This window comes from Heloderma suspectum, chromosome 4, assembly GCF_057233095.1.
Source record: "Heloderma suspectum isolate Gila_16-S chromosome 4, 16-S_ref, whole genome shotgun sequence".
Lineage (NCBI taxonomy): Eukaryota > Metazoa > Chordata > Lepidosauria > Squamata > Helodermatidae > Heloderma > Heloderma suspectum.
The window spans coordinates 175,105,282-175,132,498 of NC_139461.1; the positions used below are offsets into that span (position 1 = coordinate 175,105,282).

The following is a 27,217-nucleotide window of genomic DNA, read 5'->3' on the forward strand; positions in this document are numbered from 1 at the left end:
GTATTGGGACTAATGCTTTTCAACTTATTCATAAATGATCTGGAATTAGGAGTGAGCAGTGAAGTGGCCAATTTTGCTGATGACATCAAATTATTTAGGGTGGTTACAACAAAAAGGGATTGTGAGGAGCTCCAAAAGGATCTCTCCAAACTGGGAGAATGGGCATAAAAAATGCGGTTCAATGTAAGTGTAAAGTGATGCAGGTTGGGGCAAAAAATGCCAACTTCCAAGTAAACGCTGACGGAATCTGAGCTAGCAGTGACTGACCAAGACACTGGGGTTGTGGTGGACAGCTTGATTAAAATGTACTCTCAGCGTGCAGCTGCTGTGAAAAAGGCAAAATCCATGCTAGGCATAATGTGGAAATGAATTGAAAATAAAACTGTCAAGATCATACTCCCCTTATACAAATCTATGTTACAACCACACTTCAAATACTGAGTACAGCTCTGGTCCCCGCACCCTAAAAAGGATATTGTAGAACTGGTAAAAATGCAGAAAAGAGAAACTAAAAAGAACAAGGGGATGGAGCAAAACTCCCCTATGAGGAAAGATTACAACATCTGGGATTGTTTAGCTTAGAAAAGAGGTGAGTTAGGGGAGACATGATAGAAGTGTACAAAATTATGCATGGTGTGGAGAAAGTGGATAGGGAAACATTTTTCTCCCTCTCTCATAATACTAGAACCTGGGGTCATCCCATGAAGCTCATCGGTGGGAGATTCAGGACGGATAAAAGGAAGGACTTCTTCACAGAGCACATTGTTAAACTATGGAATTCACTTCAACAAGATGTAGTGATGGCCACCAATTTGGATGGCTTTAAAAGGGGGTTGGACACATTCATGAGGAAAAGGCTATCCATGGATACTAGTCCTGATGGCTATATTCTACCTCCAGTATCATAGGCAGTATGCCTATGTACACCAGTTGCTGGGGAACATGGGTGGTAGGGTGCTGTTGCAGTCATGTCCTGCTTGTGGGTTTCCCATGGGCAGCTGGTTGGCCACTGTGTGAACAGAATACTGGACTAGATCCAGCATGGCTCTTCTTATGTTCTTATGGTTAAGGACACAGCAGCATTATAGGAGTCATTGGTTCAGACTGGGAAACAGGTCCCACTTTTTTGTTTAAAAAATAAATAAAGGCGAAACCAACATTGACCTAAGTTGAGTTTTTAACATCATGCAATAGCAGGTATGTGATTCAGTGTTTGACGGTAGTTTATAAGCGTATGAAATGGATTAAGAGAAAATCTTTGCAGAGTTGGGATAAAATAAATTGAGACTTCACCGAGTACCATCCACTGTAATAAGAGCTGAATCCATTGTAATAAGAGCTGAATCTAGGCACACAAAGAACAATGACTGTGAGGCTTCCTTAGCCAGCTCATGCGGTAGGAGAGCTGCTAACCACCAACAGAAACTAGATGAGGTCACTTCCAAACAGGATACAGGCCTGCAATCATGTGCTGTATTTATAGCAACTAAAAACTTGCAAGCTTCATGTACAAACTTACATATCTATAGGATTTAGCTCGCCTCATCTTGCAGGATTTGATGGTTCTACTGATGCTTCGTAATTAGTCGCAATAACCATTGCCTAGTTGCAGGACTAGATGCTTCTAGATGCTTGGAGAATAGAGCACAAGAGGTGGGGTGAGGAGTTAAATATTAAGATGTCTGTATTTCTTTAAATCTTCTAACCTGCTCAATCACAAAGACCCAAGGATGGTAACAACTAGAGCCGCCACAAAAAATTCACTAAGAGCAAAATCAGAAGTGAATGCTCCATTTCTTCCTCTTCCATCAAAGCATCCAAGAAATTTCAAAGAAACTGAAAGGGATCTGATAAGGCTAGCAAAATTTCTCATGGGGAAAATGCATCCCCAGTAACATTTTAAACACAGTTATATCTTTAAAATGCTATATAAATCCTAACTGTATAATAAACAAACTCCCATAGTGACGGAAGCTCAGTAGGTATGCAGAACATAGCAACTGCTTGAGCCCTAAGCAATCTGAAATTCACCAGGGAAACAAAAACTCGGTGCTTAAGTAATGTAAATGGGGAAAACAAATACAGATTTGCTTATTTGGCATAAACATGTTCAATATAAATATCTGGTTATAAATTCAATATATTTATAGAGAAGAGTTTTTGCAGAATTAGGAGAGGAGCTGTAACAAAAACAGTGATACCGATGGCTAAATGTGGAACTACCAGCCTGTGCACCGTAAAGGTGAGAAATGCAGAATACAAGAGTTGTATCTCAGAACACTGGAGACTTCTATAAAGATTGATCGCATTCACGCATGATGATTCCTGGCCTAGCCTGGCTTATTGTGAATGAGCAGTGTGCTAGTGCATGCAGCCCATTAACTCCCACATCACTCCTATTGCATGAGTGGGTAAAACTAACCAGAAATGGGTAGCTTATCATAACATCTGAACCTGGGATCCAGGTTTGTTGCTCCCAAGCAAGGATTTGTAAGCCAGCAACAAACATGACTTCTTGTTGGCTTATGGTTTTGGGTAGTTTAGGAGGAACAAACCAGAATTCTGGGTTTGGTCATCACCATAAGCTACTTGTTTCTGGTTAGCATAACCCACTAGTGCTATGGGAGGAGGGAAGTGGGAGCAAATGGCTGCATGCAACCGCATGCTGCTCATTCATAGTAAGCCAGGAATCCTGGTTTATTGTTGGGTGCAAGGGCAGCCATTGTCTACTTGATTTCAAAAGCATCTCCACAATCATAAAAGGATGAAAACTATTATAGGAATCTGAATTATATGCAAAATGTCAGATTCCATGCAGAGTGCTGCAGACAGGAAATTACAGCCATGCTTACCAGGTAGCACACTGTAACAACATGTACAGAAATCTCCACCTACACACAGTGGACAAGTACAAATCCACTGGATCCAGATATGTCCAATCCACACCATGCCATTAAAGGTAAAGGTAAAGGTGCCCCCAACCAGTCGTGTCCGACTCTAGGGTGCGGTGCTCATCCCTGTTTCTAAGCCGAAGAGCCAGCGCTGTCCGAAGACGCTTCCGTGGTCATGTGGCCGGCATGACTGAACACCGAGGTGCACGGAACGCTGTTACCTTTCCCGCCGAGGCGGTACCTATTTAACTACTTGCAATTTCTTGCTTTCGAACTGCTAGGTTGGCAGAAGCTGGGACTGAAGACGGGAGCTCACTCCGTCACGCAGCACTCGGGTCTCGAACTGCTGACCTGCCGACCTTCCAGTCTGCAGTTCAGCGTCTTAACCACTAAGCCACCGCGGTCCCTTCTAAGCCACCGCGGTTACACATTTCACGTATCAGGCCTGTGTGCAATGGATTCTATCTACTTAGGCCCTTTTCTAACAGCATGCTCTGCACACCAATGACAGCCAGGTCTGGGGGGTGCATCCCCTCCCATCACTGCACTGCACATACGGAGGGTTTATGTGAATAGGGCATTTATCATTCAGTAGAAATAATACTATACCCATATGAAGTGTGATCCAGTCACCAAGAAAAGTCTTTAGGCAGATGCATGGCACAACCATTTCAGCCTAGCACAACTAGAGATGTTCTGCCTTTTGCTTAATACCAGGAACAAAGTCACTATGAATATAACATATTTGAAATGATCAAGCCAATGTGAAATAGCAAGATCAGGCAACAAAACAGCAAATGATGGCAGCTCTGTGTTTCCTTAAAGTTCGCTTGTGACTGTACTTGCTGATGATGTGAGGTTTAGGTTTTAAGTACTGTTTTAGGAATTGAATGTTTCTAAAACATCTTAGTTATTTCACTGGGATAGCCACCCTGAGGAACTGGAAAGGGCAAGATACAAGCTGGTGAAACCAATAAGGGTGTTGTCCTTTCACTGCTGGATGCAAACTTTGCGACCAACTTCTTCCTTCCTCTAAAAGAGCACAATGTAGTTAGATACACTGAAATATCAGTTTGTGCAACAGCTGTTAAAAAAATGCAACTCCCCTCCCAGAAAGTTTTCAATTAAATATCCAGATATTTAATATGTGGGAGATCCTTCCATAACACAGTAATTCCATGTGACAAAAATAAAAAACAAAGAAGAAGCAGCAAGCATGAAGAACAGGAAACAAATCCAGAAATGTTAAAGATGGGAGAGACTTATTAGGTTATCTGCTCCATACTTTGCAAGCACATCACTGTCCTCTGGAGCAATGGGCTGAGATTCAGTGAGGAACAGAGACTGCCAAAAGCACTGTGAGTCTGCTCACATTATTGCAAAAAGAAGTTGAGCAAGCTAAAGCCACACTGCAGATTTTGAGTCATGGAAGATTCTCAGTGTGCCAGGAAAAGTTGATCCACTTCATTACTTGCCCAGTATTGAACAAAAGGGGTTGCGTTTCACACAGATCACTGTATGACCAAAGTTTCAAGAGATGAATAACAGGGATTATAAACCATGTGAAAGAAAGGCTTTCCCTTTAAGAATGCATCAGAGGAAATTGACTTCAGCTGTCTGCTTTAGAGAGCGCGTTTACTGAGGCATATAGATCAAGATTCTGCAACGTGCCAAATATATGTGTGCTCCTCCCAAGGCAGAAGCTTCACTATATGTAGATCTTGCCTTAATGCGTCTTGTGGCATGGGTGCCAAGTACATTGTTTGCCACAGCACTACTAATTCAGATTCATAAGAATTAGGAGGGATTTGCCTTGCTCATGAAGAAGCATATAAAAAGGTATGGGGAAACATTCCTGTGGGTGCCGCTGAATCACAGGCCTTGCTAGAGTAGGTGTGGAACATCAGCAACCATTTGCAGCCTTACACTGGCTGGGCATTACCTCTTATATGACTGGTCCATTCCCCTATAACTGAAGCGAATGTTTGCTACAACCAACACCCACCCAGACCCAAGCAATTTTTCATCTGAAATTCAGATGTTGAATTTTTACTGCGAAATCTTACCTTAAAATTGAAATTTGAGGGCTTCACCCTTTTTGTCACATCTTGATTATTTAGGTTTAATAAGTGTCAAATGTATCGTAAGCTGTTGACATGCAGCGATATCAATATTCAAATGTTAAGTACAACATAAATATCACTCCCTCCAACAGCAAACTCTGCTGCCGAGTACCAACAGGATTGTAGCCAAAACAAGACCACTGGGGGTGAAGGGGGAGGAAGATGCTGGCATGCTCAAGGTAATCCCAAGGTTTGTAGAAGTACAAAAAATATTTAGGGGAAAAAACATTATGCCAGGAAACTCCCACCCCCACCCGCAACCCAGTGAGGAATGAGCATATTATCTATCGGGGATGGGATGGAATGGAGTATCTTGGAAGAGGGCAGGGCTGCTGGCTGGAACCCTGAACTTGATTACTCCACACTGCAATGTTTTGCTGCAGGGCCCACTGATGAATTACTATTGCACACCCACCTTCAAATACTAAATACCATCAAACATTAAAACATAACTTCATGCCAAGCTATTAAATACTGTCAAATATGAAACAGTAAAATCAAATATTAACAGCCAAATATCAAACACTGAAATAAAATATAATCAGTTGTTAAATATTGATAGCAAACATACATACACTGTCCTGAAAATATATGCCACAAAAATTCAGAGGGATATTCTGAGGAGAGTGGAGAAAATGTGGTTCAGCTCCATGGGCTTTTCCACTATCACCACTTCCAAGGAGTCTTGTGCTCAGAACAACCAGTGAGAAACAAAGAGAAAACACTGGCTGAGATATGTGAAGAAAACTGGTTGAATTCAGTTAGTCAGGCTGGCCATCCAAGCCCTGAGCAGACCTAGATCTGCCCAGCTTCAGCAAGGTTGCTCCATCATAGACTCATAGAATAGCAGGGTTGGAAGGGACCTATAAGACCAACAAGTCCAAACCCCTGCTCAACGCAGGAATCCAAGTGAGAGCAGCCCTGACAGATGGCTGTCCAGCCTCATCTTGAATGCCTCCAGTGTGGGAGAGCCCACCACCTCCCTAGGTAATTGGTTCCATTGTCGTATTGCTCTGAGTCAGGAAGCTTTTCCTGATGTTCAGCCGAAATCTGGCTTCCTGTCACTTGAGCCCATTATTCTGTGTCCTGGGCTGAATCTACACATAGCAATTATACCGTTACCCTAACTATTGGTGCCCATTGGTGCCATGTGTACCAATAGTTATGATAACAGTATAACTGCTATGTGTAGATTCAGCCCTGCTCTCTGGGATGATCGAGAAGAGATCCTGGCTTTCCTCGCTGTGACAACCTTTCAAGTACTTGAAGAGCGCTATCATATCTCCCCTCAGTCTTCTCAAGGCTAAACATGTCCAGTTCTTTTAGTCTCTCCTCCTTCCAATCATGCCCTTGACATCGGCAGGACTTCTACTGCCCCTGCCCCTCACTTTTGCTGGCAGCTAGGGAGAAGCTCATGGTCAAGAAGCAAGTCATAGGGCTGCCAACCCAACTTCCACTTTCCCCAAGCCTGACAAAGGAAACAGCTGGGTGCTGCCCCTCTCCCCTGCAACATGTAGTATCGCTTTCCTCATGTCATGATGTCATCACAGTTGGTTTCCTCACCAGCTGATTCTGAAAGGGGCAGGGTTAAAGCACAACGTGATGGCATCTCCATGCCACCCATAACTTGTAGTTCTACTCTAAGCATATTGCAACCTACCAGAGCCATACAAGAGAGTTATATTTTAATAGTGCTAAGGAGTACTGATTGGCTGCTTGCTGGGACAGCCAAACATGCTGAGTTATCTCTTCCCAAATGCAGGTACAACAGCCAGGATGATCACACTTCACCTGCTGTACTTACCATGGTTTGAGTGTCTGATGCAATCATTCAATACTGCGCTGAACTCCTTCTGAGCCTCTTGATCCGGAAAGCAGAAGTAACTATGTCTGAGGAAAGGCTGCCACAGATAAACTGGAAATTCCTTTGGAAGGACAACAAACGCCTGGGCATTCTCCTTCTCATTGGAACCTTTTAAGAAAGGCAACAACAGCAGTCATTTGAAAAATGTGCCAGTTTCAGAACTTGCACCCAGCTTTACAAATAATGATATACAAGTGGTGTATGCTGCTGGGGAGGAAAGGTCTCAATCCATGCTTGGTTTTCACTGCAAGCTTGGCAGGCTCAGCTCGGTGCTTTGAGGGCACCATTGAGAATGCAGCACCAGCCTACCTGAACATTCAGTCAGCTGACCCCAAGGGCAAATCCTGTAACTCCCTAACCTCGGACCTTGTTCCATAGTCTGAGCAGCTTGTCTCTGGTCCCTAAGCTCCTGCTCCCTTCTCTCCCGATTTCTGCCTTGGATCTTGACCTTTACTTGGCTCTGACTATGCACCTGCTTCTGGACATCCTGTGCCTCTATTTCTGCTCTGGATCTTGACCTCTGGCTAGTTTTGACTACTCACCTGCCTCTGGTCCCTGTGAGCCTTCTTTGCTGCACTGGAACTTGACCGACCCTCCCAACTTTGGATCATGTACCTACATCTGGCCCACTTGAATTAAGCCAACTCCCTACAAAGTCTGATAGCCTGTCCTGGCACTTGGGGACCCACAACAAAATACTGTGGTGTGCATTGAATGATGTAAAAATAATTCATTTTAGTTGTGTTTTTAATTGTGCTTTATTTTTCTAGTGGTGTACATTTTTAGTGGTGTACATATAGCAGTGTATAGTGATGTACATTTTTCTAGCATTTTATTTATTTTATTTAATTGTACTTTATTCTTCTAGTGGTGTACGTTGAATGATGGTATACAATGATATACATTGGTATAAACTGTGGTGTACTTTGAATGATGTCAACAGAATTTATTTTGCTTGCATTTTTAATTGTGCTTTATTTTTGCTAGAAGCCAATTCCCCTGGCATCTCTATTATGTTCGTTTGACCCCTGCCCTAAGCTGGATTCCTTTTTCCTTTCTTCCCACCTCTAGTAACACTGCGGTGCTACAGCGGTTCAGTTTTCTGCACAGCTTTAGGCCTGACATTTCCTACACAGCACATGGAGGTTGTGTGTGTGTGGGGGGGGCAGTGGGGCAGTTGTGGTTATGAAAAGATGACATTGCTTTCACCAGATGCATCCTCCAAATGTCATTGGCCATGCTGGCTGGGAATTATGAGATTTCAGTCCAACACGTCTGGAGGGTACTTATACAGTCAGGCCTTTGGTCCATCTAAACTAGTGCTGTCTCCTCTGATTGGCAGTGATGTCCTTTAGCCTAAAGACCATGCAATATGAAAGGCTTGCACCTACACCTCTGCCCTCATGCTGTCAAGATTCCAGCCTCAGTCGTCCTATTTTGTTTGATTTCCCCCGACCACCTCCTTTAAAAAAAATTTACAAGCCTGAAGACCAAGATGGAATGTTTTATCATCTATGGTGGACTTGTAAAAAAGCTAAAACATTTTGGAAACGAATAGTCTCTAGTTCAAAGAATATTAAAGACTATTGTAGAATTAAAGCCAGAGACTTTTTTACTGGGATTATAGATTCATAGAACAGTAGGGTTGGAAGGGGCCTACAAGGCCATTGAGTCCAACCCCCTGCTCAATGCAGGAATCCAAGTCAGAGCAGCCCTGACAGATGGCTGTCCAGCCTCATCTTGAACGCCTCCAGTGTGGGAGAGCCCACCACCTCCCTAGGTCATTGGTTCCATTGTCGTATTGCTCTAACAGTCAGGAAGTTTTTCCTGATGTTCAGCCGGAATCTGGCTTCCTGTAACTTGAGCCCATTATTCCATGTCCTGCACTCTGGCATGATTGAGAAGAGATCCTGGCCTTCCTCTGTGTGACAACCTTTCAAGTACTTGAAGAGCGCTATCATATCTCCCCTCGCAAAGACCCATGGACTCGCGGGTCTTCACGATTAATGGACGAACACATAAAAGAGAAGGGGGGAGCCCTCTTTCTCTATATGATAACGGTTGCAAGGTTATTGTATGCACAAAAGTGGAAGAATGAAACAATACCAACTGTGAATGAGTGGATCACAAAAATGATGGAGCTGGCAGAGATGGCAAAACTTACTATTATAATTAAAGAAGGATTAATAATTAAATTTATGTTAGAATGGAAACCTTTTTTAGAATTTGTACAAGAAATAGAGAAAAATAGTATCTATGTATGTGGATTCTGATCTTTGAGATGGTCAACTCTCTTTTTTCTTTGTTAAAAATTAGGAGAGAAATGAGATAATGTCTGTGAACTCAATGTATGATATACAACTAAGATAAGAAGTAGAGAACAATAATAAGCATTTGTTGTGTAAGGGGAGCCGAAGGTAGATACCTTATAATCTTAGATGAATTTTAGTGTATCCCTGTATGTGTTGTTGTAATAATGTGTACTGTATGTCTATGTTGTCCCCCCCGCTTTTAAAATAAAACTATTATCAACACTTACACAAAGAAAATAGAAAAAAAATTACAAGCCAATATTTTTCTGCATATCTCATGGTTCGGTATTCAGAAACACACACATAGCCTCTGTCTGTAGGCGTCCCCATTTTGCTGCCCTACTGGTTGTGGCTTGGAACCACCCGCTTTGCCATTAGATGGATCTGCAAGAAAACACTGCAATGTATCCTCACCCCCTAACAGGAATTATCCCATTCACAGTGCCACTCAGCCATTCCCACCTTCATGATACTTCAAGTTTGGGGATGAAGCAGATTAATGCCCTCTTCCCTCCCCCAATCCCTACATTCCAACTTTCCACTGATCCTTTCCCCACTGCTTTCCTTTTGCTTTTTGACTCTGAGAAAGTCTCAGGTAAAGAGCAATCCTGCCCATATAAAAGATATGCGTTGTTCCCTGTCCCCATCACCACCTTACACACATGCACAGCTTCAGAGCGGTTTCTGCAAGGCAGGGAGAGGACGGCCCATCTCCTAGCATGTGCATGTCTTCGTGCAAGGCCTCTGGGATTCTACATTTACCTCCTGTGACTTCAGTTAAATTTTATTTTATTTTATTTATTTATTGCATTTATACCCCGCCTTTTTTCCTCTTGCAAGGAACCCAAGGCGGCTTACATTATCCTCCTCCTCTCCATTTTATCCTCACAACAACAGCCCTGCGAGGTGGGTTGGGCTGAGAGTCTGTGACTGGCCCAAAGTCACCCAGTGAGCTTCCATGGCCGAGTGGGGACTAGAACCCGGATCTGCCAGCTCCTAGTCCAGCACTCTTGCCACTACACCACACAGCACCAGGAGCCTCAGTTAACTGCCTTACTGGGTTGTGCATGTCCGCGTTCACCGTCCCTTGCTCCTTCCTTCCTCTCCTTTTCTCCTCTAAGCTTTAATTTTGAAAAGAGTCTTTTCTACTTCTGCAAACCTTGGGTTCCCTCTCCCTGTTGTTTCTTGGCAACCCTATTTTCGCTCCAACTCTGTTGGCACTGTACCACCTTGGTTCACTAGAAAAAGGGCTAATGATTGATATACCATGTTCTTAGCACTGTTATTCTTTTACATACACTATCTGATTAATTCCCTTCACTTTCAAGGCGAGTCTCAAAGGCAAGGGAGGCAATAGCCAAGGAAGGAATCAGAATCTCAAAAGGCTTGCGGGCCCCAAAACTGGAGAAAGAATAGGAGGCGAAAGACTAAGGCAGGGGTACACAACCTGCTGCTCCCCAAGGCCTTTATTGTGGCCCCCATAGTTGTCCAGACCCTGTAACTGAATTCCCCCCTGCCTATACTCTCCACCTAGTTCCACAAGGAGACTTATACAGATTATACTGTAACCCTATTCAGGTGTTTTGAACTTGAATAGGGCAAATACTTGAGGATAAGCAGCACTTCAGCCATGCCATGCCCCTCACCTCTCCCTCATCACGTTTATCACCCTCTACTCATGGAGGGTGACAGTCTGAAGAGTAGAGCCTCCTGTATCAGTAAGCTAGGACACAGATTTTTCCGCATTCTGGCTTGCATAGAGAGCTTCCACAGTACAGAAGGCTCTCCTCTTCAGACTGTTGCCCTCCATGAGTTGAGAGTAGGGGTGTACGAAACCCCGCTTACCTGGCTCCGCCAGGTTCCGCAGGTGGGGGGAGGCGATCCGTTCCTCCCTCCCGGAATCCTGCCAGGCCATGGAGCCACCAGCCAGGCCAACCCACAGCAGGGCCTCCAGCTGCTGCCGGGCTGCTGCCGACACAAATGGTGTCCTGTGTAGGGGACGCCATTTGTGTCCCTACGCTGGCCCGTGATAGGCTATGTAAATATTTACGTAGCCTATCACAGCTAAAGCAGGGACACAAATGGTGTCGCCTATGGCATTTGCATTCCCGCTTTAGCTGTGATAGGCTATGTAAATATTTACGTAGCCTATCACAGCCTAGCAGAGATGCAAATGGCGTCCCTGGGTTAGCCGTGATAGGCTACATAAGTATTTACGTATTAAGTATTTATGTAGCCTATCACGGCCATTCGAAAGACACGAATGGCGGCTGCAGACGCAGCCGCCATTCGAGGAGCACCGGAACAGCCGACAAAGGTAGGCTCTGTACAGGGCCCATTTCGTGGGGGGGGGGCAAGGGGCTTTGTTCCGCCACGGATTTTGGGGGGCCGAATGCACTGGCATTCAGCCTCACCGAGATCCATGGCGGAATTCTCCGCCGTGCCTAGTTGAGAGTGATAAACATGGTGAGGAAGAGGGGTGGGTCTGGAGGGCTCTATTTGCCCTATTCAGGTTCAAAAGGCCTGAATAAGGCTTGTATGTGATCTGTATGTGCTAGCAGTGAGGAAAGAGCAATCTGTATCAGGATCACTGGTGTGTGTGGGTGTGTGCATACGTATGTGTGTACAGCCCCAACCCCCAAGCCAGTATTACCAGTTGCCCCCAGGGCTGAAAAGGTTCTATGCCTCTGGCCTAAGGTGATGAAAAATCCTTTCCTACCATGCTGAGGCCATGGGGAAGGAGGAGGCCTCTAAACAGCTCCAAAGTTGCTCTCTAGCTATTTGAATACAACAACACATGGAATACTTAAATGCTTAACATGAATTGGCTAGTCTTAAACCTGCAACAGGGAATGCACATATATGCACGTCAGGAGAATTGGAGGACAGCTCTTAACAGTATAAGATAGACAAGTTCTATTTTATGCCTCTTATATCTGGACCAATGCTATTTCTCCCATGGCATAGCTGGGGGGCTGTAATTATAACAGACCTACAAAACTGCAGCCCAAAGGGGACTCTCATCCACAAAAAAGACTCTCCTCTGAAAAACGATGTGAATTTTTCATGCAACTTTTAGAAAGGCAATATAATACTTGCCAGAAAACATCAATGAATATGTAGCATACAGCAATTCTCATGTATTGGGTTTTTGTTTTTAAGCAGGTTATCAGAAGTTGTTGTCCCCAAAGCAAACTCCATCTCTCAGGGCAGGGGTCCCCAACCCCTGGGCCGCGGACCGGTCTGTGGCCTGTTAGTAACCGGGCCGCAGGAGTGTGCGAAACCCCCTCACCTTGGGTCCGTGGGGGTCCGCAGGGGGGGAGGCAATCCGTCCCTCCCCCACCGGAATCCTCGTCGGCCCCGGCCAGCTCCGCTCCGTGATGAGTCCATGGAGCTGCCGGCTGGCTCCAGCCGCTGGGACGCCATTTGTGTCCCTGTTCTTCAAGTAACAGGCTACGTAAATCTTTACGTAGCTGATTACTGCAAAGAATAGGGACACAAATGGTGTCTGGAAGTCCGCCAGCAAACCACACCCCCCCGGTCCATGGAAAAATCGTCTTCCACAAGACTGGTCCCTGGCGCCAAAAAGGTTGGGGACTGCTGTCTAAGGGTACAATCCTACGGTCGCTGGAGAGCATCCCAGGGACCATATGATTTTTTGGATTCCCCCTTCCCAAAGCTGTAGATAATTTCAGGAGGGGGAGTTAAAAAACTGTTCTCTCCCACCACCCCCTTGCAGCTACAGCACCTGTTTTCCAACGTCACAAAATTACCTTGGATGACCTCATAGAGGTCAAAAGGGGGGCAATCTGGGGGGGGGAAGAGGAGAGGCCAGGATACAAAAAATCCTATGGCCCCTCTAGTCCCAGCCCTGCCCCTGACAGCACAACTCCTCTTGACAGGCTCAGAGTCCAGAGGAAAAGGGGCGGGGAGGAAGATAGAGAGTTGAGAATCGCCTCCATTTCTCCTCCCACCCTGCCAGCAGCAGCCCAGCAGGGAATTGGATACTTGGAAGCCTCAAACAGAAAATGAAAAATGGAGATATACTGTTCTACTTTAAGCTGGCTATGCCTTACCACTTGGGTCTGGAAAATGTTTATCAGATAACATATTATATTCTTCCTCTGTAGTCAGTACTTTGCCTCCAACAGGTAGAATGCAGCTTTTAGAAGCAACGCCCTTCTGGAAAGCCTAGGATTGATGAAAAGAAATGAAGATTTGTTTGTTTGTTTGTTTGTTTGTTTAAAACGAGTAATCTAAGCCTATGGGATTTTTCCAAATTACTTATGGGCAGAATTCAATTGGACACTAGTGCTAATGTAAATTATGTAGCGCAAGCATAAGGGACCTCTAGCAATGCCAACAGCATTCGCTGATGCAATGGGATTCCCCAGAAAACCCATCATGCCAGCTAATGCTATTGTCAGTGTGCTAGAGCTCCCTTACGCTGACGCAATGTAATTCACATTAGCACTAATGTCCAATTGGATACTGCCCCAGGCTGAACCGATATGAGGGCAGGGCTGTGTGTATGCCATGGTTTTCAGGGATCACAGCGAAAGTACAGGTAGGGATACTGAGGACAGAATTCAGATTCCTGAGGACATCTCTGATATGGTTTTGAAGATTTCTTTTAGAGAATGTCAGCTATGTCTGCTGAACTCTAAGAAGCCAGGGGTGGCTGAATAAGGTGAGTTACAAAAATTGTAATCTATTTAGTTTCCAGGCTTGTATCCTGCCCTTCAAGAGGTTCCCAGTGCAGCTTACATGAAGTTAAAACTACAATAGAACAAATGAAAACAACACATATAAAATTTAACATTTTTATCACATAGAACAAGATACAATATGTATAACATCTGCAGGTCATGGAATTCAGCTTTTCTTGGCACAGTATTTGGAATGCCTAATCATAGATTTATTTTTTCAGCATGGAGTACACACTGCCCTACCTATGGTCAGCTTCTGACATTACATTCAGAATGTAATGTCAGAAGCCCCCTGCCCACAGTTTTTCATTCACCAGATGTGGGTGACATAAATGTGCCATGGCCCAAGTTGGCCTTTGCAACAATACCACTAAAGCTAATAGAGAAGTGATTTGAGGATTCTGCCTTGTAAGCAAACTTTTGTAATGAGATATTGAGGATAGGATAAGCTACAAAATGGAAATCAGCAAAGAAAAGCAGGGTGGGGGAAGACTGAAGTCCAAGGCACTATAAAGAAAGGAATACTTGGTGGGCAATATTCAGATGTGTTTCCCGGAAGCACCAAATCAGAATCACTCTGAAAATATCAGAGTAACGCTAGGTGAAAAGCAACCTCTTTAGCATGCTGAATATATCAACTACAGCCAATTACTAGTTGCCCTTGAAGAAGAACCTGAGCATGACAGATCAATACACCTAAACATCAAACCTCAGAACTTACCTCTTTGCTTTCAAAGCTTTCCACAGCATAGTTGTTTTTAATCACTATGTATCTGTCCTTCCACTTCTTCAAGTCTTCAGCAAAAAGTGACAATTCTCCTTCATAAAAGACCACACTGGATTTTGCAGGAGGCTAAAGAAAAATGTAAAATGATGGAGAGAAAAAGAGCCACCTTCTTGAAAGCCTTCCCTGTCCTTTCTTTACTTAAAAAAAAAAAAATGAAGATGGGGGTGTCTGAGCCTCCAAACCTGCCTGAAAAATTTTCTCAAGAAACCCTGGTTTATAAATGTATGGGGGCTGGCAGTGATAGCACAGGTAATAACACTGGCTAGCTAAGGGCGCAATCCTATGTGCATTTAGAAAGAAAAAATTCCTACAGCTCCCAGGATTCCCCATCCAACATGGCTGGCTGGGGCATGCTGAGAGTTGTAGGACTTTTTCTGTCTAAACACACACAGGATTGTGCACTAATTTATTTTTTTTTTTTACAATTCTGCATGATTCTATAGTTCTGTTTCACACTGTATTAATTAACTATCTGTATCTATTTTGTTGCGAGCTGCCTCAAGTGCGAAAATGTGGTATTAAAATCGAAGGGTTATATCCAATGTTAGTCTAACTGAAGTCTTCTTCATTTCAATGGGTCCACTCTAAGTAGGACTAACACTGGGCTGGAAACAACTTTAATTAATCAAATTAAATGCAGTCGGCATTTCTTCAGAAGCACTATCCTCTATTATTAGTCCCCCATATTTGAGGGCTGAGCTTTCCTAAGTCCGGCTTCAAATTAAGGCCTGAGTTTGTGCTTTCAAGGTAGATTAGCAAAGGTGGTATTCTCTTCCCTGTTTGAAAGTAATGAGAATAGGAAGGAAGGAGATGAACTGTTTCACATTGCAGCTTGCTTGTGAGTGCACTAGATTCCTCCCCCCACCCCATCCCATCCCACCCCACCCATGATAAATACCCTTTTTGCTCTAAAAGTGTTAGGATGCGTGGCTGCAGGGAATAAAGATTATTGTACCTCTGGTGCTTTTCACAGGGTTTGGGGGAGGATAAAATGGGAGGTGGGAAGAGACCACATATGCCATGCTGAGCTCCTGTGAACTGGGTGAGGCCGAGAGCATGTGACTGGCCCAAGATCAGTCTGTAAAACTGCATAGCTGAGCGGGGACTTGAATACAGTTTACGTGATTGAGACATAACATAGCAACTATGGTTTACCTAAACCAGGAAGTGTGTGAGGGAGTTGGTGCATGTGAGCGGAGGGAGGGAGGGAGGGAGGGAAGGAAGGAGAGAGCAGGTAAGGCAGAGGCTTGGTTCTGGCAGCCAAACCAAGCCACTGTGGTACTTAAACTGGCTTCAAACAGGTTTAGAATATGTCATGTTGATGCAGCCACAATGACACACACTTCTTGTTACCTTTGTCTTTAAGAACTGGGACTGCAGGTCTCTGTTTTGTTCCAGCTCATTCTGGATGTGCTTGCAAAAGGACACAACATACTGGCGTTTATAGTGCGGACTGAAGTTCTTGATCACAGCTTCGGTCTTTCCTGAAAGGACATATTAAAAATATATTATACTTTGCCTTCATTTCTTTAAGGCTTCACCACTGTGAATTTAGAAAACTAATTCTGTAACAAAAGACGTACATAAATGCACGTATCTGATGATACCGTAAGACAATGGAAGCTTCTACTTGACGCCAGTTGGAGCAATAATGTTCCCTGACCTGGAGCGAGCTAACAGCCTTTTGTTCTATCTGACATAGCACTGGTCCCAGACCTTTTCTGAAAAGCACAGTTGAGATAGGATCTCTTATCTCCAGATGAAATCTTCTCCTTCTTCTGGTTCCAACATATCTGATGGGTGGCAACAAAAGATAAAGGCCCCCAAGCGTAATATTTTAACATATTTGATTCCAGATTGGGTGACAGGTTCCAATAGCTTCCCGCCACCCCCAGAACCTCTACAAGGGGAGGTACCTAATTACTCCCTGACCACCACCTCAGAGACTTCTTCAGGTGCTATTAACTGTACTGATGGGATGAGGGAATCCAAATCCACAAAAGGGGCCAGTTCACATATGAACGGCCTATATGTAGTGAGGCATGGGAGTGAGCTTCTGGCTCAGTTGTACAGGAGTTCCAAGTCCTGGGCGCAATCCTATACATCTTTAGACAGAAAAAAGGCCTACAATTCCCAGATGCCCCAGCCAACCATGCTGGCTGGGGAATGCTGGGAATTGTAGGCTATGCATGTTTAGACAGAAAAAAAGCCTACAACTCCCAGCGTGCCCCATCCAGCCATGCTGGCTTTGGAATGCTGGGAACTATAGGCCTTTTTTCTGTCTAAACATGCATAGGATTGTACCCTTACACTCTTAAATTCTCCTTTAGGGATTCTGTCTTCCATTTTTTCATTGGAGGTGGATTATATGGATGGGGCTGATATGCATGCCAGCTTTCCACATACAGAAAGGAGTTTTTTTTCCATAGGGAGGAGCAGCCATTTAAACTTAACATCAGTCAGTGGTATTCCACACATGGATGAAGCCAATGCTCACTCCAGGTTTTTGAGGACCCTTGGGCAAGACACCCTAACAGGCCCCCTCCCTCAGTGAGTCTACCTTCTCATTGCCATTGTCACCAACTGCTGTTTCTCCTCATCCTCTTTCTCATCATTGCTACCACTTGATTACTTGACAGGCAGAGAGCCAGTGAGCAAGCAGGTAGTGGCATCTCCTGCTCCTTCTTCTCAGCACCATCATTGTCTGGGCTACAGCGAGAGGCAGGTGAACACGCAGGTTGCAAAGGTGAAACTGAGGAGCATCTCAAGGGGGCTCTTCTCAAGTGGGCCCCTGCTGGAGAGTGGGCCCTCATCAAATGCCCAACCATACCTCCCCTCGACTGCCTCCCCTCATCCCAACCTGTGATTTAAAAAAATAAAAAATAAAAATTGGCTGCCCTTAGATTCTTAAAAAAAGTAAAAAAGCCTCCTTGGCTGCTGCTTGCATTCCGGGATGAGAGATGTCCCTCTTCCTAGGACAGCTATGTTTGTATGCATGATTGACTTATCTGTGGGTAAGCTTGCCCCACCCCAATTTGGAAGCATGGTGATTCAGAAGGTGTGGGGGTTCAACTTTTCCCCACTCCTGTTTTCATGCCAAAATCCCCTCAAGCACATTTTGATACTTCTTTTCCTTTTTTTTAACGCTCCCCCCCCTTAAAAAATCCACCTGGTATCTGTCAAATGAAACACCAAACTGGAGGAGGAGGGGGTGGAGGGCACTGAGAGGGGAGGGAGGTGGGATAGCACACGATGTTGCCAAGCAGAGTTCAGCAAGCAAGATCACGAGGAGTGGTCGGGCTTTTCACCACTTTTGCCAGACTGCTCTGTAGCCCTTTTGAACAAAGCACACTAAAGCCACACTGCCAGTTTCACACATCACAAAAAGCCTCTCAGAAAATAAGCTGTCCTGAAAACAGCAACAGGTTTTCAGGATGGGTTATGCATAGTTCAGAAACCATGCTGAAGCCACCCTGCCAGGTTCAGACAACACAACAAGCCACTCTAAAACAAACATGGCTCACAACCCACTGTGGCTTATTGTGTTGGGTGAATCCGGTCAAAGTCAGCCCTTTCCAGCAGCCTTCTGCGGGAATTGTAGGACTTTTCTATTTGGCTGAGCATTCCAAGAAGATGGTGCTTGGGGAATACTGCCTGGCCCTTGTGCAAAATGTGGCAGCCAGATGGCTATCAGACATGCACTTTACAGATGATATAACTCCAGTCGTGGAGTGGCTGGACTGGCTTCCAATTTGTTTCTGAGCTCAATTCAAGGTATTTGTTCTTACACATAAAGTCCTGAACAGTTTGGGTCCAGGATATCTGAAAGACCGCCTCTTCCCATATCAACCTGCTGGTAGCTTGTGATTGTCACAGCAGCCCTGGTATATGCCCCACAACCTGTTGGGGCTCGGTTGGTGGGCACTCAAGACGGAGCCCCTTCTGTTGGTCCCCTCTTTATTATGCGTCAGGCGGGTACTGAAGATCTTTCTGTTCTGGCAAGCTAATGGTTCTTAATGCCACTCTCTGATTTTATTATACTGAATTGTTCCCCACCCCCTCTATACTATTGCTATGATGTATTCGTATTATTTATTTTATTTTTTCTGAATTTGTATATTGCCTTGAGCACCCAGTAAGCAAAGGGGCTATTTGTAAATACATTAAATAAATAAATATGAAGCTACAGGGTTGTTGTTTTTTTAAGAGACATTACTACATATGTCCGCTGTTTATAATCTTGCTTCCGTCCAGCTGTTTCAAATTTTTTAAACAATTCCATTGTGCTTTCTCCTCTTGCTCTTAGGGAGAGTTCCACATCCTTACTTTTTCAGCAGAGCTAACTGATGGTCTCCAAGACATTCATGGTACATTCTGCTACACAAGTTTCTCTCCGATCAGTGTCCCAGAATTATATGGAAATATTTCCATCTCGTTTTGGTGGAAGTCCATTCCTATGGTAACCTCAGTGTTGTAGTGCATGGGAAAGTAATATTAGATAATCAGTGAATGCATTTTTCACCATCATTTTAGCTACACTGACGACTTGGCAAACTGTCAGGTAGATTTTAAAGGATCTCTCTACTATCAGCCATTACATTTTATCCCACCCTTCCACCAAGAAGCTCCACTACACAAACAAGAGACTTTTACTTACTTAAGATTAACTTTGTTCTGTCACAATGGACACTGTGTTACTACTTAGACAAGGTACTTTTGATACAAGGATCTTGGCTTTCATTTTGTAAAACAGTCACTTTTCAGTCACTTCTTTATCTCATTTCTATGTTTCGTATTCCTCCTTCTCATAACAGTGAAAAGCTCAGAGCAATCACTATAGTCTCCTTTGGAGCAGAGAACATTTCAAGACTTATGGGGCTGGTAAATGGAAAAATATAACCTGTGCTTTTAATCACATATGTTTAATTAATACCTTCCTGTTTCTTGCAGGAGAAACTTATTTTTATTCTTAAAAGGCTAATCAATGTAGCACACCATTTCTTCAGAAGAGGGGATAGTGTTATGGGATGTCAAGATGGTGCACATCTCCCCTTCCAAGTTCCATAATTCTTGACTCTCTGTAAGTTTTCTGTAAGTAGAGCTATCAGTGTGGATGCCGTGAAGCAATACTTCTTAAGATTTGACAGACAAAAGTTGATGGCTGGTAACACTCTTGTTATGTGTTCAATGGGAGCTAGGATGGCCCAAGAAGGCAAAGTTGATGGGTGGAGATGACTCATCTTTCTTCCTCCCATTAAACAAGGGAAAGGGGATGAGTGAGTTGTGTGTGTATAACAAGAAGTCAGTCTATGCTGAAAAGGTGGCAGACAGCTGACTTCGTTCTCTACAGGAAATCCTATGGCCCTATGGATTCCCCTAAACACTGGGATGGGAAGCAAGAATCTGTTGGCGTGTTAATGCTGTGAACCCTCATCTTATGCTCACACTGTATATATGTGTAAATAAATTTTGTATCACAGAAACACTATAAATCTCCAGTGACCTCCTCCTAAGGAAACTGAATCCTGGGTAAGCACTGGAACCCCTGAAACTTTTCACCGCTCAGAAGTGGAGCGCATAGATATTTTGTATTAATTAACTACATTTTGTATTGATTAATTACACTGTAATTAATTAATTAATACAAAAGAGCATTTTTGTATTAATCTGTTTATGCACAAACTTACGGGACAAGCAGGCAGACGGGATTCACAGGCAGGAAATGGCTACTCCCAAAGCAACATGAATCCAACACTTTGAAACCCTAAACAAACTCCCCTGCCACATCAACAGAATTGCTTCTTTCCAACTTCTTTGTACAGAAAGTTTCCTCCCTCACAATAGGTAAATGTATTTCAAGACAGGAATCTATTGGAGTGCTAATGGCCGTCAACCCCCATTTTATGTTCAGCCTATACATATGTGTAAATCAGGGGTGAGAAACTTCAGCCAGTCCAGACGTCACTCTGGACACCGTAGCCACTTCGGACACCAATAGCGCCCCATTTTCTTTTACAATTTTGTTGGCCCCATGTGACCCATGGGCACCATATTGCCCACCCCTGATGTAAATGGACTTTATATCATAGAAATGCCATAAGTCTAATGACCTCCTAAGGAAACTGAACCTGGAGTAAGCACTGGAACGTCTGAAACTTCTTGCCGCTTGGATGCAGGGTACATGTCCATAACGTGATAAAGAAATCAGCACCATGACTGCATCGACATGCAATGCTGTCCTCAAACACTGTTTACATTGGAAACAAACATCAAAATGATACCTCCATGTTTTAAAACAGATCTCAGTTTTAATTAAACAGAGATGAAGGATGGAAGCGCAAAAAAATTAAAATAAAAAACTGGCACCCCCTCAGGAATCTGTTGTCTGAAGCAGCTCTCCTGTCCACATGCACAAAAGCGAACATCATTCAGTACTTCTGCAGACTATGTGCTCTATTGCTCACACACACTTGATGCGGGGGAGTAAGACTGCTTTCAGAAGGAAAACATAGGAGAATACAGAATTCTCTTATAGGCTACTTCCTATGGGGACAAGAAGTAATCCACTTCTATTTGTAGCGGACAGGGGAGTCTGGGAAGGGAGCTCTACTACTCTGGCATTATGTACCAGGCTTACCCAAGCTGGCACTTTCCAGATGTGTTGGACTACCATTGACATCATCCTCAGACTGAACAGCTTCAGCTAGCAGCTATGCTGGTTGGGATGGAGGGAGTTGTAGTCCAACACATCTGGAAGGTGCCCAGTTGGGGAAGGTTGCTATAAACTGACAGTTCAAGAGTAGGGATTATGCAGCAGGAATGGGTTTTTCAGGAGGGACCCTCACTCCTGCTCCAGCCTCATTTTTAACAGTTTTCACACATTATCGCCACACATGTCCTCTACATCCAGGGGATAGCAGGACCCAATTTGCCTAATTGCATTACATGGAACATGTAGTTGTGCCTATGTGCTTAGACTCACATGTGAGTAGGCCTGATAACAACCTGTGATCTTTATCATCCCTGATTTTGCTGATAAGCATCACGTGAAGGCTTAATAGCGCACAATCCTTACCATGCTAAATTGGGAAAGGACTAAGCAGCATCGGCCATTGCAACTATGGTAAGATATTGCTCCTGTCAAATTGGGGCAAGGTGGCAACATGTGGGCTGAGGCAAAGGTAAGAGGTCTGTGTAGTCAGCTGCAGAGTCCCCTTGGTGCAAAGACCAGTGAGCAAAGCTGACCCGGAAGCTTTTACAGGGGTCAGGGGATGCCATGTGATGCATCTGGCCCACTGTAATTAAGAAGCTTCCCTACTGGTCTCCCTGCCATTTCTTTCTTTGGCTAGAATTGGATGGTGGCACACAGGCTGGATCCCTGCTTGGTACCCTTTAATTCTGAGGTCCAGGATTATACATTATGTTCGATGAGCACAGGAGCTACACCCAGGGGAGGAGTGGGTGTGTGCAATCATGATGTTCCACTGTGCACTGAGAATATGCACCATGTGTGAAAAAAGCTTGTAACTCCTCTATCTGTGAGAACAGAATAGGTTTGCTAAACTGAAGTAACTTCCCATGCAAATATGGCCTGGGAAACAAGAATGTTACAGATAATCTTTTCTCCCCTCTGAAGATTTCGAAAGACTTGAGAAATGAGCTGTCCCTCTTAGCCCATTTCCAAATTTAGTACTGATTCTTTGGTGTGGATGTTAAGAGTTTGTTTAAGGTGAAACACAGCCAAGTTTTTCGATTAGTTTGCTTGGCTAGACGACTTGTACCCAGCCTAGGGAGTGGAAGCAGAGCCAAGAGCAGAAGGAGGCAGAGATCGCTGCTGGGAGAAGAATGACAGGGTTCCTGAAGACAGGGCCTATCCCATCAAATGCTCTAGGGCAGCCCTTGCACTGGCTGTGCTTCCTGCTGTCTCGAGGTGAGAACCTTCCCAATGGCAGAGCAATCATTTTCTTCAACAGCAAAAGAGCTTCTTCCCTGAAAGGCAGCCCTGACATGTTTTCAATAAAATAAAATCAGAGTACATTCAGCAAGCCCTTTTTTCCACAGTGACTAGTCTCCCACAGATCTGTTTTAGAATAATCCCTGTGCATCGCAGAAGAACATGGGGCAACTTCTAGAGCACAGTCAGGGCCAATCCAAGACATTTTGTGGCTTGTGGCAACACACAGGATGGTGCCTACCTACCGCCCATTCTGCATATAGAAGTTGACTGGACTCGCAATTGAATTTTACTTCCAACATTGGGAAGGGAACAGCATTCTTCACTGCACCTGAGCGCAGCAAGCTAGCTTAGGGGATGCAGGGAAGGCTGTGTAGCACATACAGCCGAGCTTTGTCCTCCAATACCTGCTTTCCATTCAGCCACTGATCCACCTGGCACCTGCTTACTACCCAAACAGCACAATAGTAAGGCCTCACAGTCATCCCATTTTAACAGGAGGTGGGACCAGGAGCATGCAGACAACACTCTCCTGTGACTGCACTGCAAGGAAAGAGAGCAGACCGACTTAGCATGTGATACAACCGCCAAAGCAAGCTGTCTTAAGAGTGTTCCCCGGGGCACAGTTTGAGAACGACTGATATTGCCTAGAACACATATGGGCAACATGCAGCCCCAGGGGCATATGATGCTCTCAGAGGCCATCTGTGTGGCCCACCATCGCTCCCCCCTGCACCACTGTGTGTGGGTCTGCATGGTGTGTGTGTGTCCCCCCAACCTATTGCCCATCCCTTGGGGCCAAACGTTTGCCCACCTCCAGCTTAGAGCATGACTCTAAAAAATTATCTTCCTCGTACACGCACACCCCACAGAGGCAACCCTTTCCAGGGCCCCCTCTGGCAGCCAATGGTCTGACCAAACCTGCATCTTGGAAAATTTGTCTACCGTTCAATGCCAGGGCCAGATTAGATCACCCAACCATTTTTTATTCACCCTCCATAGAAGATGAATGATTCATGATTCTAGCCTACACAATCCCCATGACACTGCATGCAGCTGACTGCTTTACCATACACCCATTCAAATCCAGGCTTATTTAAATTTTAAAAATCAGAACAGCTTGAAAAGAAGCCCACAGAGCAGCCACATAAATTGGGGTGTTTTGTGTTTTTTAAATGGCTAATAGCATGTGATACATCCATCAAAGACAGCCCCATGAAAACAAGTCTCATATGAGCAGAGAACCTTGTTGGTGGGATTAATTATTCATCACTTTGTTAATAGTTCATGTGACTTGGTCCTTTGGTTATATCCCCCCCCTCTTTTTTTTACAAAAAAAAAATTCTTCCTTGCTCCAAATACACACAAATATTTACTCATCTGTCACACGTAGTTAATACAATTGTTAAACTGGGCTGAGCTTTTATAGTCTCACCTCTCTCCATTTCAGTTCCTTAGCATCTGCCTCCCTTCCTCCTTCTTCCCCCTTTTTAATAATTAGAAAAATGGCTGAGCCCATCAGCCACATGTGCTAACTGGTTGCATGGATCACCCACAATATAAAACTGGAACAAATATTGCATTGATTACTCCCCCCCCCCATTTCACAATCCCTTTCGGCTAAAAAATGTTGCTACCTTCCTTTATAACTCCACTCCTGTTCCTTTAATTGCAACCTGACACAGACAAATCAAAGAGGTAATGTTTGCTTTATCAGTTTTATCTCCAGGTCTCAAACAGCTTCAGCTGCTACGTCCATTGTTTGGAGAATGAAGGGTGCAAAACATGCCCAAGACCCATGGTCCCAGCTCTGCCACCATTTCCTCCTCCTGCTGTTATAGACATCACTTTAAAAACCACACTAAGCTGGCTCTTGGGGCTATACTTGTGTTACATGGCTGAACTGGACGTAGTGCTACAACCTGACATTCTAGAGCAAGGCTAGGGCTGATGAGAGTTACAATTCAACAACATCTGTACAGTCACACATTCCCTGCCCCTGTTCTAGAGTCTAGAAACTCTAGACTCTAGTTACTCATTTCTGTTATTTGTGGATTATGCCGTTTTCACAACTGTCAAATCATTACATGATTTGAAACTTAGAACAGAAACCTAAAAAAAATTTCTAAGGAAACTAAGGTTCTCTCTCAGGAACCAATAAGAGATTATCAGATGTAGATTGCAATTCTATACCCATTTACCTGGAAGAAAATTCCACTGAACTCAGTGACACTTCTGTATAAACATGTATATCAGATTGCCATGATACTGTGCTATTCTGTACATGCAAAATCAGTGAAGATGAATCAGGCTTCACCATAACTGATGCAAGCCTTCAGTGTGAGAGCATGCGAATAAAAAGGTATTCAAAATTGTACATTGTACTACAATACAGGGAATATTTGGGGGGCTCAGCACTGTAACTGCATCTGTTAAATATCCTGCTGTCTTGTCATTATGGGGCCTTCAGTGGGGTTTGCATCTGAATACTTCCACTGCCATGGAAAATCCATCAAAATAATTAAAGCCATATCCAAATTTTATTTTTTCGTTTATGTACTAATCTGTAAAACAGTGTGCATAATTAGAGGAACAGGTTTTTTTCTCTTTTTCAATACTATACAAAATCCAATTTTTTGTCCGAAAGCCCTAGCACATAAGGTTCTACTTACTCAGAGTTATTTGCTTACCTCTTGCAACAACATTAATTTAAATTTTAAAAACAACAACCATGCAACAACACTGTCATTATCTTTAATATGGATCTTGATATGAGAAGAGTCCTATATGTGTTGATTCTCTTTCCATGTGTAGTTTTCAGTTTCTTTCTGGACTTCTAGTTAGGTGCTTCATTACGTTTAAGACACACGGCGTTGAAATTCTAAATTGATTCACCTTGCTCCCCTGCACCCCACAAATGACTCACTAGGGCATCATGGTATGCAAGCTTGAGCTCTAATTCATGCTGCATGCAATTTCGTCACCTTCTCATTTTTGTTATGCATGCTAGATTGGAAACTCCCCAGCTTTACAAATGTCTCAAATGGGTGAGAACTACTGCTTTACCCTAGGCAAAACAAAACAAAACCAAGCACTGTTTACCATAATTAGAGACCAAGTCTTTCAGCCATGGTTTAAGTGAGAATACAGTTAACCAAAATGGTTAGCAAACAAACCTCCGTACACTTTTCAAGTCTTTAAGCAAAGAACAGAATTACAGTCCTATCCAAACGTACTACTCCAAACAAGGCCAGAAGGGTAAAGGGGTTCCTTAAATGACTAGACATGCGGTGGTCCACCCTGACATTATCCGAAACATTCATAGCCATCATATTGGTTTGAAGCTGAAGCTAAGCAGGTCTGGGTCTGGTCAGTGCTTGGACAGACCACCTGGGAACCACATGTAGCCACCTTGAGTTCCACGAAGGAAGAAAGGTGGGATATAAATGTAATAAATAAATAATCATATTTAATCGGGTTTTCTGAGATGCTTCAATGGTTGAAGTGTTTCAGTTTTGAACAATATGCTCTTACTAGGTTTGTAGGAACTTGAGAGGTTTGGACAATGCAAATGACAATGTGATAGGGCTACCCTGTCCTCTCTTCTCCCCTGAAGCCCTCCACAGCCCCTCAACTCCCCTCAACCTTCCAGGGCATACTTGGCTGGGGAGCTGGTGCTGTAGGGGAGAAATGGGGAAATCCCTTCTGCCAGTGGTTTCCATTCTGCTGACTGAAGGATAACACTGGATTCAAGCCAAAGAGGGTTCCCCCCCCCAATCAGTGGCACCTCCTGAATAAATAATATAGTGATCTGAGAAGCAGCTAAATGTATGTCAGGAGGAAGTATAGGAGTTATTCATCCTTTTGAGTAGAAAGATGACTGAAAACAAGTGGGATTACAGGTATCAGTTTATTTGTTTTACTTACTCTATTTTCATAGTTGAGAGCGATACAATATAAACTTCTGTCTAGGCGTTAACTTACACTGCAAAGACTTAACAGAATCTGTGTTACCAACCAAGTTAACTGGCGTAAATGCCAAACAATGGATGGCAGTTTTTATGCATATATAGAGGGAGAGTCCACTTGCTAATGAACAGTACTAATGAATTGGAAGGAAGTAAAATGAATTATGTATGGGGCATATCCAATCATGCTCCAGCACTAGCTGAAATTCGGGGGCAAATCACCACTCTTTCCCAATGCCCTGGCAAGTGCTAGTTATGTTGTACAAGTGTTGGTTTATGCTAGCACAACATCAATAGCACTGGGGCACAGTTGCCTACTACCTTATTTAATAGCAGAAAACAGGTTGAGGTTTGATCCATTTGTTGTATTGATGGTTTTAAAAACTCTGGTATAACTAAGCATGAGTTATTGAAACACCTGTTAGTAACTATTAAGGTTGTTACTGCAAAACACTGAAAAACAAGATGTCTACTACATATGTCTGACTAGGCTGAGGAGAGCCTTGGTAGCAGCAAAGATAAAGATAAAACTGGTTAGAAATAGGAAAGGAAATTGTGATAAATCACTGAATAGGTAAGCTTATTTTGTCATTTACTGGAGTAACTATT

General features: G+C 43.8%; 1 protein-coding gene across 1 annotated transcript in view; it reads right to left on the reverse strand.

The window, feature by feature from the left end:
- NIBAN1 (niban apoptosis regulator 1) overlaps nucleotides 1-27,217 on the reverse strand; it is a 100,965-nt gene that overhangs the window by 32,295 nt on the left and 41,453 nt on the right. The window contains 4 exon segments of the mRNA XM_084851371.1: nucleotides 6,819-6,986; nucleotides 13,267-13,381; nucleotides 14,621-14,752; nucleotides 16,040-16,170. Coding sequence (XP_084707497.1) covers nucleotides 6,819-6,986; nucleotides 13,267-13,381; nucleotides 14,621-14,752; nucleotides 16,040-16,170 — 546 coding nt within the window.